The 16014-nt window shown below is 59.6% G+C and overlaps 1 protein-coding gene across 2 annotated transcripts; it reads left to right on the forward strand.

Moving 5' to 3' along the window:
* The first annotated feature begins 3409 nt into the window (after positions 1–3409).
* Positions 3410–13130, forward strand: LOC308613649 (uncharacterized protein C15orf39). Of its 2 annotated transcripts, none has more exons than XM_081227444.1 (3): positions 3410–3491; positions 6849–9704; positions 11664–13130. In XM_081227444.1, the coding sequence occupies exons 2-3, from the start codon at positions 6899–6901 to the stop codon at positions 12029–12031; spliced, it is 3174 nt and encodes a 1057-aa protein (XP_081083570.1). In that variant the 5' UTR covers positions 3410–3491; positions 6849–6898; the 3' UTR covers positions 12032–13130. The 2 variants fall into 2 exon arrangements, with proteins under 2 accessions (XP_081083570.1, XP_081083571.1); XM_081227445.1 differs by having other exon boundaries at positions 6849–9756; positions 11664–11752.
* Positions 13131–16014: the final 2884 nt, after the last annotated feature.

A 16014-nucleotide genomic window follows, 5' to 3' on the forward strand; every position in this document is an offset into this window, starting at 1 on the left:
GGACAGGCAGCCAAAGCTCAGGGAGAGCATATTCCAAAGCATGGAGGTGTGACCCGGCAAAAAACTTTGGCTCTGGGGGCTGCAGTGGCAAGCCAGTTGGGGAGGGTCAGTCAGGAGGCAGGCAGAAGCCAGAGTGTGAAACTGGATCCTGAAGGCACTGGGGAGCCATGGGAGACTCCAAGCTGGGGGCAGGGAGGGTGACAGGGTCAGATGTGGGCATTAGAAAGACCTCTCTGGAGTCAGGGAGGGAATGTTTCCCACTGCTTCCAGCACCTAGCCAGACCCCCTACCCCACCCCACCTGCCAGTGGCTGGGCTCTGGCATAGCCAGAATGGGGGACCCTCCCCTGACTCAAGGCCCAGTACCTTATCCCTCAGGCCTCTATCAGGCCACAGCAGCCCCATCCCCACACCAGCAAACATCACACGAGAGTGTCATGCTCTATTTTATATCCATCTCTCTCACTAGCCAGGGAAACAGTACCAGGGTCCCACTCACTGCCAGCATAAAGCCTGTGGGTCCTCAGTAGTTGGTGGAAGGAAGGAAGGGAAGGACAGTCAATCCACTCTGGCTGTTAATTAATCAGAGAGTCCTCCCTCTCCTGCAGTAAGGTCCCCAAATTATTGTGTGCGGGCTTTTTTTTCTAGCCAGAAGGCAGGCATGGTCTTCAGAGTGGCCGAGTGAAAAGTCTTCTCCCTTTCTTGGTCTTTGGGATCCCCCTCTGAGAGACTGATTTCCTCTGGAGGTGGGGTCGGGCTCCTCCAGAGTTGCGGGGGGGGTCCCCACTCCCTGCTCACCCAGGAAGAGTAGCAGGTTCCCCCCGCCCCTAACCTGGCCCTCCCTGCAGAAGGAAACCCTGGTTTTCCAGCACATCTTTGGGAAGTGGCTCACCACACGCTGATCAGATCCTATGAACCTGCCCCACCCCAGGCCCTATCCAATCCAGACCCCCTGAGATGCCCTGAGCCCAGGCTGACAGCCCCTGGTACAGGGGACCGCTCAGGCTCTGCTTGCTTGAGTGGCAGAGGCTTCCTGACCACCAGCTGTGCCTGAGCCTTCTCTCAGAAGGGTTTGGGGTCACATAGTCCTGGGCAGCGGGGAGAGTCCCAGCTCCTCCATTTCTTGGCTATGTGGGCAAGCCGCTTCCCCCTCCACCTCTAGAGCTATCACTGGTTGAGGACTTGCTATGAAAAACAAGCTGTGAACTCCTTGGATCTGCATGAGCCCTGTGACATTTTCTAATCATTCCCATTTGACTGATGAGCAAACTGAGAGGTTAAGGGGTTTGTCTAAAGTGACTCAGCTCAGTAGGTCACACCTCAGTTCACTTGTTTTTCACACCCCTGCCTCATATGTTTGTTGTAAGAATTAAATGAGATCATGTCTATCGGGCGATGGACGGCAGGGCCACGTTCAAGGCGGAGCTCCTTGCCTTCTTGCCTTGCCCACCCACCAGCACTGAGATATTCCTCTGCTGAGCAGGAGGAGGGAAGGGATGAGGAAGTAGAGAGGGCAGAGAGTGCCCTAACAGCAATCCGGGGGCCTCCCTGAAGGAGGCAATGTCTATAGCTGGGTCTGAAAGGATTGGGGAGAGCATTGCTGTGTGTCTTGGGAAAAGGCACCACACTTCTCTGTTTCTCTGCCTGTAGGGTGGCTACCAGCACGACATCTCCCTCCCCTGGGGTGAGAAGGAGCTCCTCTGAGGAAGGAAATTTGTAAATAGCAGGGGTGGCCTCATTAGAGAGAATGGCATTGTTATTCATAGCCATGTGCAGGTAACAAGCAGAGGTTCAGGAAGCTGACCTTTTACCTCGCCTTCCCAGGGAGCCAGGAGGAGTAATCAGTGTCTGCCTGGGGTGGGGTGGAGGGGGAGAATCTTCCTGTGGAGCCTGTGGAGCCCTGGTGTGTGTGTTGGAGCGGGTGGTGAGTGTGAAACCTCCCTTCCAGGCTTCTCTATGCCACTGTTCGTTGTTAACACCAGCCAGGAAGCCCACATAAGGGCAAACTATTCCCTTCTCTGTTTTTGCTCACACTGTTCCTTCCAGCCACAGTACCATTCCTCCTCTCCAAGACCACAGCCTAATAAACACACGGTGCGGGGTTGGGGGGGCCGGGGTGGGGTTCCCAAAGCAGCCACCTTGTACTGATTACCTTCTTTTATCCAACAAAGGCTTGATAGGCACCTCTCCCCACAGGCTCTGCACATGACCTTGGGATAGAGAAGAAGAGGGCAAGGTCACGCCTTCAGGAGCTCATAGTCAGCTCTACAAACTTTTTATGGTTTACAAGCAATTTCCCACACTGATTTTGTTCATTCAACACTCACTGCAGTCTGTGAGGCAGGTTTCATGGTTCCTGTTTTGCAGGTAAGGAAACTGAGTCTCAGAAAGTTACAAAGTGGCTCCCAAGTCCCCTGCCCTGTGATACCTCTTTTGTAGTCCAAGGTGTCTAAGTGATGCCTAAAAGGAATGGAGAAGACAATGATTAAGTGAAGATACTTTGTGAAGTGGTCTCTGAATTAAGACACGACTCAATGGGGCTGCAGAATCTTTTTTTAAAAAATAAATAAATACATTTATTTATTTTTTTGACTGCATTGGGTCTTCGTTGCTGCGCACGGGCTTTCTCTAGTTGCAGCGAGTGGGGGCTACTCTTCGTTGCAGTGCATGGGCATCTCCTTGCAGTGGCTTCTTTTGTTGCAGAGCACGGGCTCTAAGCATGCAGGCTTCAGGAGTTGTGGCACGTGGGCTCAGTAGTCGTGGCTCACGGGCTCTAGAACACAGGCTCAGTAGTTGTGGCACACGGGCTTAGTTGCTCCGTGACATGCGGGATCTTCCGGGCCCAGGGCTCGAACCCGTGTCCCCTGAATTGGCAGGCGGATTCTTAACCACTGTGCCACCAGGGAAGCCCTATTTTATATTTTTGAGAGCCAGATATTTTAATACAAACTCTTTTAAGCCTTACGACACAACCACTATGATATAATCCCAGTTTTACTAAAATAAGGAAACTAAAGATCATGAGGTCAAGTGGCAGGCGCAAGGCCGCATAGCTAGAAAATGACAATGAATGAATGATCTAACGGAGTAACTGAATGAAGGCGTGGGATGGGCGCGCCAGGCGATGGTTCGCAGAGTGCGGTGGGTACAGACTGTGCACAGCGCCCGCGGCCCGGTCCCCAGAGGGCTGGCAGAGGCAGGCCTTTCGCACCCCGGGGCTCAGGGGAGCGCAAGCTCCCAGAGGCGCGGCCGGGCTCTGCCCCAACCGCGCGGGCCGCCCCGCCCCCGCTCCGCCCCCAGCCCGCCCCGCCTGGGACCGCAGACGGCGCCCGGCGGCGGCGCGAAAGGCAGCGAGGAGGGTGGCTCCGGGCTCGGTGCTCACCGCGACTTCCCGTGCAGGGCCCGGCAGGACAAGGACCCGCGGCCTCGGCGGCGCTGGAGGATGCGGCCGCGGCCCCGGGCAGCAGCAGCGGGAACCCCGGTGCGCTGCAGGTAGGAGCTCGCCCACTCGGCGGGCGCGGAAACTTGGGCCGAGTTTGCGGGCGGCGCGTGGGGAAGGGGCGGGTGGCGCTGCCCCAGGGCGCCCCTGCCGGCCGGCCCGGGGATGGAGCGCTCTGGGCCTGGGCTGAGGTGGCGTGGCTCCTGGCTGCCGCGGACCCCCGGCTGGCGGGCTGCGGGGCAGGGGTAGCGCCGCTGCCCCAACTTTCCCCGGACTTTGAGGCCCCCGGGGCCTGGTAGCTCTCTGGAGCCCCGGCGGGGCCCCGGCGCCCGATCCTCCGGCGTGGGGCTGGCGAAGAGGAGCTCAGGCTAAGCCCTCGGGCCTCCCGCGGGGCCCGGCTCACGTGGACTGCTCGGGCGGAGATGAGGGGGCGGCGGGGGCTGGCCTGGGGGGCGTCTGGCACTGAGGCGCCGCGGGGCCCTGGACGCGCCCTACTGGGACGGGACGGCCCTGCGGTTTCCTCGCTACGGCTTGACTCACCCTCTGGCCGCAGCCCAGGCTGGCGGGATCGCCCCGAGGCGGTGGCTGCCCGGACTCTGCTGCCGGGCCGCCCCCCGCCCCCGCCGCCCTGCCCCCGCTCTCCCGCCAGTCTTTGGGTGTCGGTCCGTGGGGCTGGGTGCGCGGGGGCCCGAACGAGGGGAGAACGCAGTTCTGGAGGGGCGTGTGTGCAGATATGGGCCAGGCACATACTTGCAGGCACGGGTTTGCATGGGTGGCGGCGGCCTGTATATCGGCCTGCTGGGGTGCACGTGCGCCCCAGCGCCGCAGGGCAGGGCATGGCATGGGGACACCCGGAAGCCGCTGGGGTCGGGTGTGGCGGCAGCCCCAAAGCTAGGTCGGCTGAGGGCCCCAGGCACCGGAGTTATGGGCCAGGCAGGTAGGGGAAAGGGGGTGGAGCCGATCCCGCGACCCTTCCCCCACCACGAGAGCCTGGGCTGCCCCTAGATGCGGTTGTAGCGTGGGCAGGGCCCTGAGCCTCAGCTGGGGGAGGTGTGAGAACACGGGAAGGGGAGCCGATTCAGCCCTCTCAGAGAGTCCAAGCGCTGGCCACAGCTGGGCAGGATCGCTCTCTTCTTCCTGGTCTTGCCCAGCGTCCATCCGGAGACCCCTTAGGCGTTGGAAGAGGGAATTGAGCCACGGAGCTGTTTGCTCCCCCTGCTGCGTAGGGCAGGGATGGCACAGCGGTGGTGGGCTCTTGTCCTGGGCGCTGCTTGAGGTTGGTCCTCCCAGCCCAGCCGCAACCTCAGCCAGCAAGCAGCTCGGTGGCCCAAAGGGTGATGTGACTCTGCCTCCTGGGGTCCCGCCCTTCTCCGAACAATTGCTTGCCTCTTGCTGCGTGTGTGTGAGGGAAGGAGGCACCTACATTTTGGCTACCGTTTAGAGTGGAGAGGGCCTCGCTTGAGGGAGTGTGTAAAATATTGGGCTCTCCCCATCTCCTAAGAGCCGGAGGTAATGTTACCCCCATACCCTTCATAGTCCTCTGCTGGCTCCCTGGAGCCCCCATCTCTCCCCCAAAGACTCTTGGGGGTCCCAAGTGGCCTTATCTTTATTGGGCTAAGTCCCGGGGGGGGGGTGTCTCAGGAAGTCTCCAGGGTCAAGGGCACACAATGGGCAGAACCTAGGAGAGAAGGGCTCTTGGGGCCGGGGGTGGGTATGGAGAAGGCCCCCAAGGAGTGTATGGGGGAGGTGAGACTAGAGCTAGCACTTATTAACCCAGAGCTCCCCAAGGGCAGGGGGGCTCAGCACTCCCCAAACCATACAACCCCTTCTTGCAAAGTTGCTGTGCAGCAGGGTGGGGGCTTTCCCCTTGGGGTGCAGGGCCCTGTCATAGGGCGCTGCTATCGGTATTGTTGCTCTGGTGCTCCTTCCTGCCTTCTCGGAGCATCCACTTCTCCAGGCTGGCCTGAGGTGTTGGATTCTGGCCCGGAGATGAGACAGCTTTCTTTCTGAGTCGTGTCTGGCTTCCTTGGTGCACTTAGGCTGGGATGAGGGTAGGCATTGGCCCCCATATTACCCTTGGCTTTTTCTGTCCTCAAAACTTGCTGGTCTCTGAGCACGTGGGTGTCGTTGGCCACCAGCCGGAAGGAAGACTGAGAGGGGGGGCTGGTCTTGGCTTGGTGATAGAAACTTGTGACACCTGTCCCTTGGCCTAATGATAGCAAGATTGAGCTGATTCATCCTTTCTAAGCCACCTGAGGGTTTCGGGGAACAGGGCACTGGGGGAGGTAGAAGCAGGTCAATGTGGTCCTAGTAGACTGGCCTCAGACGACCCCCTCCTGGGCCATTGGGTGCCTGCTGCCTTGAGGAAAGCCACACTTGACCTCTCTGAGCCTAGGTCCCAATCCTGGCTTGGCCTTGCTTGAGGACCTTAGTCTTTCTCTGGTACTCAGTTTTTCCATCAATACAATGGGGGTCGTTGCCAACTAGCACTTTGTGACCCCTGGAAGCTCCTTCCCTGCATATTCACATCCTCTCGCCTCCCCACCTGCTCCATGGTCCTATGCTGCCCCCATGTTCTTGGAATAGCTGCAGTTTAGGGGCTGGGATGGGCACAGGTTCTCCTCCCCTCCCCTTTTGGGAGCTTCCTGTTGGCGCCACAGCACCATCTGCTGGACAGCCTTTGCTCTCCTCCTGGGGGTGGGTCTGGGGTGGGTCTAGGGTGCAGGGTGGGGCTTATACAAAGGGTTGCACTGGGGTACTGCCCTCTAAAACCAAGCCCAGTATCTGTCCTCCTGGGCCTAGGGACCTGGGTTCCAGGCCTGGCTCTGCTATTTTCGATGAGACTGGCAGGTCAGAAAGTGAGATCTAGAGTATCACAGGAAATCTGAATTTGTAGACAGTGCCTGATTCCACGTCTTGGCTGCTGTAGGCATCTAGAGATCACTATGGCATCTTGGAATAAGAGCTTGTAGTGAGAGGAAGCCTGCCTCTCCTCCATCTCTTTCATCAGTGACTTTGGGATGAATGGGTCTCCTCATCTGTAAATGGGTGGAGGTGTGGGCAGGAGGAGTAGCCAAGCGAAGCGATCCTCAGACTGTTTTATACAAAGTCTGAAATTGTGGAAGGGGTCTTGGGAGTCATGTGGAGGAAAGCTGGACAGAAGGGGCTCCTGGAGTGGGGGCGGGGGTATGTTAGGGCTTCTGTACAAGAATTCATTAAACAAAGGATTCTGCAGCTTACAAAATAAAGTTGGCTCATGCCTTCATTCATTCATCCATACAGTCTTTATTGAGCATTTACTAAGTGCCAAGTTCTTGGGCATGGCAACGAGCCAGTAAGAGCAACAGCCTTCTGTTGCTTGCCTGTAACCTGTTTTTCTGACAGCCCCTGCCTCTCCCTCTCTCTCCCAGGTCAGCAGTTGAGTAGCTGGGGCCCTGGAGGGCTTGAAGCCTTCACAGTGATGGCAGAGAAGCGGCCACTGGGGGCCCTGGGGCCTGTGATGTATGGCAAGCTGCCCCGCCTAGAGGCAGACTCTGGGCCCGGGCACAGCCTGCCCCCCTCTGCTGGTAACCAGGACCCCTGCAGCTACAAGGGTGCCTACTTCTCCTGCCCCATGGGGGGTCCTCCGAAGACAGGGTCTGAGCGGTTGGCATCCTGGACCCCATACCCACCCTTGTACCCCACCAGCATGGCAGGACCCCCACTTCGGGCAGACAACCTTCTGACCAGCTGCCTGCTCTACCGCCCACCCACAGAAAGCTCCGAGAAAGTACAGGAATCCGGCCCCGTTGAGCTCCTACCCTTCGGTCCCCAGGCTCACTCCTACCCAGGCCCACCACTGGCGGCACCCAAACCTGTCTACCGCAACCCTCTGTGTTATGGGCTCTCAACCTGCCTGGGGGAAGGGGCAGCAAAGAGGCCTCTGGATGTTGATTGGACGCTGGTGACTGGATCCCTGTTACCCCCCGCCGACCCATCTTGTTCTCTGCCCCCAGCTCCTGGCAAGGGCCAGTCCCTGGATGGCACCTTCTTGCGTGGGGTGCCAGCTGGGACATCTGGCAAAGACTCCTCGGTGAGCTTCTCCCCGTGCCAGGCATTCTTGGAGAAGTATCGGACCATCCACAGCACGGGCTTCCTGGCCTCCAAGTATGCAGGTCCTTACTCTGGGGACCCCAAGCAGGCATTGTCCGAGGGACCCCCCAGTCCTTGGACCCAGCTGGCCCAACCTCTGGGACCAGCCTGTCAGGATGCAGTGCCCACCCACTATCCGCTGCCCCATCCCGCACCGGCCCTCCCTTGCCCTCCAGCCTGTCGCCGCCCAGAGAAGCAGGGCAGCTATGGCTCAACGCTTCCACCACAGCCTCTGAGAGCCCACAAGGGGGCCGGGTACCCAGCTGGTGGGCTAAGCAGCCCGTACCTGAGGCAGCAAGCAGCTCAGACACCCTATATGCCCCCAGTGGGGTTGGATACTTATTCCTACCCCTCTGCCCCCCTCCCAGCACCCTCGCCAGACCTCAAGCTGGAGCCACCTCTTGCCCCACGCTGCCCAGTGGACTTTGCCCCCCAGACGCTGGGCTTTCCTTACGCCCGGGATGACCTCTCTCTCTATGGAGCATCCCCAGGGCTCGGAGGGACGCCACCTTCCCAGAACAGTGTGCAGGCTGTGCCACAGCCCGGTGCCTTCCAGCGGGCATGCCAGCCTCTGCCTGCCAGCCAGCCATGCTTAGAGCCTGCAAGGCCTGCAGAGAAGCCAGTGCAGGAAGCTGAGGAGAAGATGTGGCTGCCCAGCTGCAGGAGAGAGCAGCTCCAGCCCCAGCTCGATGAGCACCCTGGGACACCCATCATTATTGGAGATAGTCCAGTTCCACGCACCCCACCGGCACTCCCACCCTGTGCCCAGGAGCGCCAGTCTCTTCCGCAGAACGAGGGCACACTGGCACCCAACTCCCCACCCATGCCTATTATTGACAATGTCTTCAGCCTGGCCCCCTACCATGACTACCTGGACGTGCAGGCGCCTGAGGCCACAGCTGAGCCAGACCCGGCCCCAGCCCCCAGTGAGAGCCATGACAAAGACTGCAGGGGATCTCTGCCTGGCCAGGAAGCCCCCTCGAGTGTGCATGCCTCACTTAAGGAGGAGGTGGCACTGGACTTGAGCGTGAAGAAGACCGCGGCAGAGGCCCCCCCTACCAAGGTCCCTCATCCCGCAGGGCATGCCAAGCCCACCGCAGCTGTGGATGTGCCAGGCATGGGAAACACAGTCTCCGACATGCCAGGTGTGGGAGACACAGTCTCAGATCGGCAAGTCCTGAAAAAGGTAGTCACAGAGGCACCAGACCTGCCTGGGGTGCCAGTGACCACAGAGGTGACCCCAAGGACCAATTTCCACAGCTCTGTGGCCTTCATGTTCCGAAAATTCAAGATCCTCCGGCCAGCACCCTTGCCTGCAACTGTGGTTCCAGCCGTGGTCCCAGCTGTGCCCACCTCAGCCCCTGCCCAGCCTGCACCCACCCCCACACCTGTGCCTGCTGGACTACAGATTCTCACCCAGCCCTTGCCCGTGGCCTGCTTCAACCTGGCGCTGCCCAGCCCTCCAGCTGTAGCCATGACCTCCCCCGCCTCGGCCTCTGCTCTGGCTCCATCGCCTGCACCGGCACCGGCTCCGGCTCCGGCTCTGGCTCTGGCTCTGGCTCCAGCTCCAGCTCCACCTCCGGCTCCGGCTCCAGCTCCAGTTGTAGGTCCCGCTCCAGCTTCTACTCCTGCCACAGCAGACTCCCCAGAGCAACACTTTGCAGGACTGCATGCCTCCCTGTGTGACGCCATCTCGGGCTCAGTGGCCCACTCCCCGCCGGAAAAACTGCGTGAGTGGCTTGAGATGTCTGGGCCTTGGGGCCGGGCGGCGTGGCAGGACTGCCAGGGTGTGCAGGGGCTGCTGAGCAAGCTGCTGTCCCAGCTGCAGAGCTTCGTGTGCACGCAGCAGTGCCCCTTCCCCCACGTGGTGCGGGCCGGGGCCATCTTCGTACCCATCCACCTGGTGAAGGAGCGGCTCTTCCCGCGGCTGCCACCCGCTTCTGTGGACCATGTGCTGCTGGAGCATCGCGTGGAGCTGCGGCCCACCACGCTGTCGGAGGAGCGGGCCCTGCGGGAGCGCGCCCTGCACGGCTGCACGTCGCGCATGCTGAAGCTGCTGGCGCTGCGCCAGCTGCCCGATATCTACCCTGACCTGCTGGGCCTTCAGTGGCGAGACTGTGTACGCCGCCAGCTGGGTGAGCATGGGGCAGCCCCAGTAGCCACCGGAGCTGTGTGAGCGAGTGACAGGTGTGTGGGCTGTGTGAATGGTCACAGCCAGGGGCTGAGGGATTCCCGGGCTTCTGGAAAGAGCTCGTGCCTGGGGAGGGGGCTGGCCTTCCAGGGTAGGCTCTGTGGACGCCCCCATCCCTCTTCACCCCCAGCATTAATGAACGCCTGCACAGCCTCCTTTGTGAGTCTCTGAACATGCCAACTGCTCTGTCCCCAGGAAAACTTGGCCTTCCCTGGCGCAGCACCCTCCCAGGTTCCCCCCTCATCCTCCGTTGTGCCTGTCTGAGGTCATCTCCCCCTGTGTCTGTCCCGCCCCACCTCCCCTCTTCTGAGCTCAAGCCCCAAATACCTGACTGCATGCTGGGCTTCTGCACCTGGGGTCTCTTCAACCCTTAACTCCTCCCAAACCACTCTCCTGACCTTTCCCCTGAGCTCACTTCCCACCCCTGTCTTTCCTGTCTCAGTGAGCAGCACTGCACTCATCCAGCACCTCATATCCCAAACCTGGGAGGGGTCCCACCCTCCCTCCCTGAACACTTCTAAATGTGTAATTCCCCAGTCCTCCCAGATATTTACACACACAGAAATTGCCTGCAAGTCAGAGCATCATTTTGTGGTTTGCTTTTCCCTACCAAATAACCTGTGCACAGAGTTCCCCAATGTGCTGTCTTTGTGTCCGAGAGCATCTTCTGCATCAGTTCAGGTAGCTGGACCTTGCTCTTGGGAGTGGCTGTAGTGCCTCACGGCGGGTACCATCAGGATCATTCTTCAGCCGCGGCTTTGGTGATGGTGTCAAGTGGTGTCTGTCGTTGCCTGTCCTACTTCAGGACATCTGGCACTGAGGCCAGAGGCCCGCTCTGTAGTCCCCCTGCCTTACATCCTCTGGTTGTGTCTCCACAGAAACTCTTTCTTGTCCCCTCCCGATCCTGGCAGCCTTGCCCTGGGCATTTACCTGGTCCAGACTCCATATCGGGATGGAGAGGGGGCCTGAGGCAGCGAGGTGCTGATGTGGAGTTTGGTGTGTGGGTGATGAGCATTGCTGAGCACTTACAAAGTTGGGGCATTTGCCCTAATGGGGTGCAAAGAAAATGCAAGTACAAGCCTTCTATTCCTGGGTGAGAAAGAGTGAAGGTGGGTGTCATGCCTCACTCACAAGCCCCCCAGCCAGTCTTCTCTCTATACATTTGGGCTCTCTGGGGCCCAGAGAGGGACAGGTCCTCCGGACAGTGGGTCACAGGCACGTCACAGACCCCTCCTGTTCTGACCAAGCCTACAAGAGTCTGGGGCCCAGCTTCCTACCACTGGCTGCATTTTGGTGCCCCCGTCCCCATTCCCTCCCGTATCCTTATGGGGCCACTCCTCAGTGGTGTCCTTAGACAGTGCTCCCCTGGCAGCCTCGCTTCCCAGTAGGTGTGCTCTTCGTCAGAAGCCGCCTCCCATTCCCTCCACCTCTTCCTCCACTCCCTCCCTCCAGGCACTGCTCTCTGGGCAGTCCCTGCCTGGCTCTTGTTCCGGTTCTGGGGGTGATGTGGCAGAAGAATGATGGCACCCTTATATGTGGCAGGGTCCTCTCCCTCTGTGCCTCAGTTTCCCCACCTGTTCAGTGAGCCTTTGGATCAGACCAATGGTTTCTGGCCTGTTGAGCCCCTTTCCTCTTGTCCTTGCACCCAAAGGGTTCCTGGGGGGGGGTGCCCTCATTAGATAGAGTGCTGGTATCACCTGGGGAGAAGCACACCCTTTTGGCTTGACGGGCATGACAGTCTGGCCAGTGTGCACATGCTGGGAAGGGTCATGATGTCTGTGACCCTGCCAGGGCCGCCCTGACCTGGGACAGTAGAGCCACTGGTCTAGATGGCTTTGGAGGCCTAGAGATGGGACTTGAGGGTGTTGGGGGTCTGCAGCCTGACGGTATGTTCATTTTCCAGGTGACTTTGACACTGAGGCTGGATCTGTGCCCTCCTCAGAGCCCACCGTGGCCAGAGAGGAGCCAGAGAGCCTAGACCTGGCTTGGAAGTTGTCTGCCCCCAAAGCCAAAAAGCCGGGGAGGAAGCCACCAACCCCTGGCCTGGAGAAAGCAGAGGCAACTGCTGGAGAAGGGTCCCGAGGTGCCTCACCCACCCCTGCTGCTGGTGCCAGCTCGCCCGGCCCCGCGATGAGGGCGCGCTTCCGCAGCCTGCTCGAATCCGCCTGGCTCAATGGCCTGGCTCTGCCCACTTGGGGCCACAAGGCCTCAGGACCTGACCGGACCGCGCCCCGCCCACAGTTGTTGGGCAGCCAGAGCCATCAGCTGTAGCCTTGGTCGCCTCTGCTGTTTGGAGATCTGGGGATCACTCTCTGTGCCCCGCTTCTGCCGGTCCAGCTGCTGAAGGCCAGGAGTGGGCATGGCCTTGGGGTTTCTCCAGCTCTTACCCTGCCCCCGCCCCCCACCCCAGGCTGGGCTGAGAGTCCCTGAACTTTTAACTTGAGGGCCTTTATCAGAAAGGACTACTTCCTATTTCTTCCTTAGAGAAAACGTGTGGGCTTTGGAGCCCGACAGACTTGGGCTTGAATCCTGGCTCCTGTTCCTTGCTGTGTAAATGGGCGGACCACTTCCTCTCTTGCGCCCTCAGTTCCCCATTTGTAAGATAGGACAACACAGCCTACCTCACAGGGGTGTTGTGGGGTGATGCCTGACACACACCCATCACGGTTTGCTCTCTGCTTCCTGCCCAGGACAGGAGCCTAGATCTCAGCCAGGGCCTGGAATAGGAGGCTGAGGCCCGCAGAACCTTCCTCTAGAAAGTCTTGATGTGTCATAGGACTTGGTCATCTTAGAGAGTGGTATGTTGTCCAGTGTATATGGCTCACACACTTTCTAGAGTCATTTCCCAGGAAAGCCTAGGGCTACATACAGCCCCAGCATTTGGGGTTGGGCCCTAACTCCTGAGTCTGGAACTCCCTGAGGGAGCCTTCCCCTCCCATCCCCTACTACAGGGGGTGCAGGGATATAGCCTGGGGCTGGCATCCTTGTCCTGGGCCTGCTGCTTTCACCCCTGGGAGACCCCGGCCTGTGCTGAATTGACACCAGTGACTTCCCTGAGGTGCCGCCCCAACCTGGTGCATTTTCCCAGGAAAGTTGTGTGTTTGCCGGAAGCCAAGCAGCTGCAGGGACTCAGGGACTAAAAAAGGGACAGGCTGAGTGACAGCTCAGTCCTGGGAGGTCTCCGAAGATGTCGACTAAGGACCTTGGCCCTCCCCAAGCCAGGGCCCCATCAGCCAGTCCTGCTGTGGGTTACCTTCTTGCAGAGTGCTGAACTGAGCCAGAGGCTGGCAAGCCGGGCCCTTGGCCTAGTTAAGGTCTGTAATAAGGCTGTGGGCCCTGGAGGCAGGCCATTAAACATAAAAGCATTTGGGTTGTGTTTGGACCTGGGGCCTGACTGTGTCTTGGGGGGAGGTCATAGATTTCATATGTCATCGCCAGGTGACGTCATCGCTAGCCCTTCACTCAGAGGCTGCAGCTCTCCCTGCTCCCAGCCCAGAAGATGCTGAGGCCGACAAGCCCGCTGTGCCCACTAGCTCCGGCCACATGGGCCCTCACCACATGCCCACGGGGCAGCCATTTCCCTGCTCAGGCAAAGCCTCTCCCTCCTGAGACCCATGTGGGTCCTGGTGGTTGCTGGTAGGTAGCCCCACTGCCCAGTGAGAAATGCTGGTCACCAGACCCTATTGTGTGCCTCTCTGCCAGGACCAAGGATGTGCCTGCCATGGGCTAGGTAAAACAGAGCTGTCCCCATCTCTCCACTGAGGGATGGCCCCTCCTACACCTTAGCTGGGCTTAGGTTCCCTCCAGACACCCTGCCTCTGCTGGCATGTATTCCTACAGAGGTTTGACCTCAGGGCTGCTGAGGTTGCTTCCTCGTTGTGGTTTCCCACTCAGTCTGGGCAGAGCCAGTCAGGGCTGGTCACACCTACCAGCATCTATCCTAATATTTGTGGGTCTTCACTGAGCTCAGCTACACTATTTGTGTAGACCCATTGCCCCCAGTACTCTATCCACACAGGCCTTTGGAGTCCCCTGGCCTGGGAAGGGGACAGGTCAGGAGATAGGTAACTCCAGCACATGTGGTGACTGCAGTGCAGAGCCTGGGGGGAGGGTGCCATGGAAGCTCAGAGGGGACCTGGCCTAACCGGGGTGTGAGGAGGTGTCCTTGGGTCCCAGAAGAGGTGCTGCCTGAAGTGGGCCTTGGAGCCAAGTAGGAAGATGTGGGTAAATGAGTGCCAAGTGCTTCCTGAGTCAGGTGGACAGCATGTGCAGGGTCCCAGAGGAAATAGGTGTGGCTGGAGTGCAGGAACAAGATGGGAGGAGGCGGGGCCCGGAAACAAGGCTCAAATCCAGCCTGCTCCTACCACGTCAACTCTGTCTTGCAACCTGAAGAGCTGGGGTGTGGTTCATGTTTACAGAAAGCTGAAGTGTTGGAGAGTTTGAATCACTCCAGGCTACTAGCGTAGGTCGGGAGAGACAGGATTGCAACGTAGGTGAGGTCACTCTGAACCCCCAGGCCCTGGGCTTCTGCACCCTGCCAGCCTCACCCACCCGGCTACCAGGGCCTTGCTGGATTTGGCTCCGGTTCTTTCCTTCTTTACTTTTTATTTTCTTTTCCTTCCTTCCTTCCTTCCTTCCTCTGCCCTCTTCCCTCCTTTCCTGCCTGCCTTGTACACCTACTGTGTCTGTCCCTGTCACGTGCCAGGCATGCATCTTGCGCACAATTACCTGGCAGGATCTGAGGCCTCGAGAGTCCGCCTGGGGCCCTAGAAGACCGTAATGGTGCAGAGCTGGAGCTGGAGCTGGTGTGGGGAGGTGGCTGCCTCCCTTGGGATAACTGTGTCCTGGGAGCCCAGTCTGAGGGGAGAGGCCTGGCCCTGGCCTGAGGGGTCTGTTAAGGGAGGAGATAGGACAGCATCCTAGGGAGCCCAGCCTGAGGTGGTGGAGACGGAACGGAACTCCGCCCCAGGACTCTTGTCAGGGAGGCAGCCTACCGCCCCTCACAGGTTTTCACAAAGCCTGTTCCGTTCTTTGGTGGGGATGTTGGTGGCTAAGAGCTGAGGGCAAGGAAGGGGGGGATAGGGTGTGGAGCTGAGTGTGCTGGGTGCCCCCCAGCCCTCAAGGAAACTGCAGTGGGGCCCACTCTGCTTCGGTTCTGACCCCACCGTTCCCTGTAACCGGCTAAGGCTCCTGGGCTGGGCTGCGCCCAGGCAGAGCTTTTCAGACAATCACCTGGGAAATGGTTTCCCGGGCCCCGTTGAGAAGGGTCTTGGGCAGAGCCCAGGAACCTGGGTTTTTGTTTTTGTTTTTCCTCTCTCGGTACGCCGGCCTCTCACTGTTGTGGCCTCTCCCGTCGCTGAGCACAGGCTCCAGACGCGCAGGCTCAGCGGCCATGGCTCACGGGCCCAGCGGCTCCACGGCATGTGGGATCTTCCCGGACCGGGGCACAAACCCGTGTCCCCTGCATCGGCAGGCGGACTCTCAACCACTGCGCCACCAGGGAAGCCCCAGGAACCTGGGTTTTAATTGAAGGTGATGCCGAGTCAGGTGTTCCAGTAACACGGACTACTACTCCCTCTAAGTTACAGATGGGGAAACTGGTACAGGAACTTGCTGATGGTCACATCAAGTCAGGGCCTGTGTTAACACCTAGAGCCAGTCCTGAGGGTTCTGGGCCAGCGGGGAGCCCAGGAACCTTTGTACCTGGCTCCGCTCCGCTCCGCCCCCTGTTGGCCTGGCCCAGACCTGCCCTGGCTGGGCTTCTCTCCCCACCCAGGTGGGCTTGCTAGACATCACGTGCACCTCTTGACCTAAGTTAATAAAAGGAGGAGGGCGCTCAGGTGAGCCTCCAGCTTGAGTGAGGCCCTGCCCCCTGGCTGCCCCACCTGGCTTCCCAGCCCAGTACAAAAGGCTGAGGGGGCCCAACCAGCTAGTTTTGCTGCCAGGAGCAAGCTTGCAAGGAGGTGAGTGAGGGGGAAGCTCTGTCTCGAGCGGGTGTCGTGGGGAGGAGGAGAGCGAGGCTATGCATGGGTTGAGGGGTACGAGGATAACCCCCTCCCCTCGGTAACCTCCACGGCTTCCTCCCTGGCTTGTCACTGAGGGGGTTGGAGTGACCGGGCTGCTCTCCCTCCGCCCCTTGCAGGGGAAATGGAGTAAGGCCCAACTCCCACCTGACTGAATGTGCCTCTTCGGACCCCCCAGGCCCCTCTGGAAGTGGGAGTGGTGCCTCCAGCCCTGCCTGCTGCCCCTTAGGC

This window comes from Mesoplodon bidens (genome assembly GCF_964165515.1).
Source record: "Mesoplodon bidens genome assembly, chromosome: 3".
In the NCBI taxonomy this organism is placed as follows: Eukaryota; Metazoa; Chordata; class Mammalia; order Artiodactyla; family Ziphiidae; genus Mesoplodon; species Mesoplodon bidens.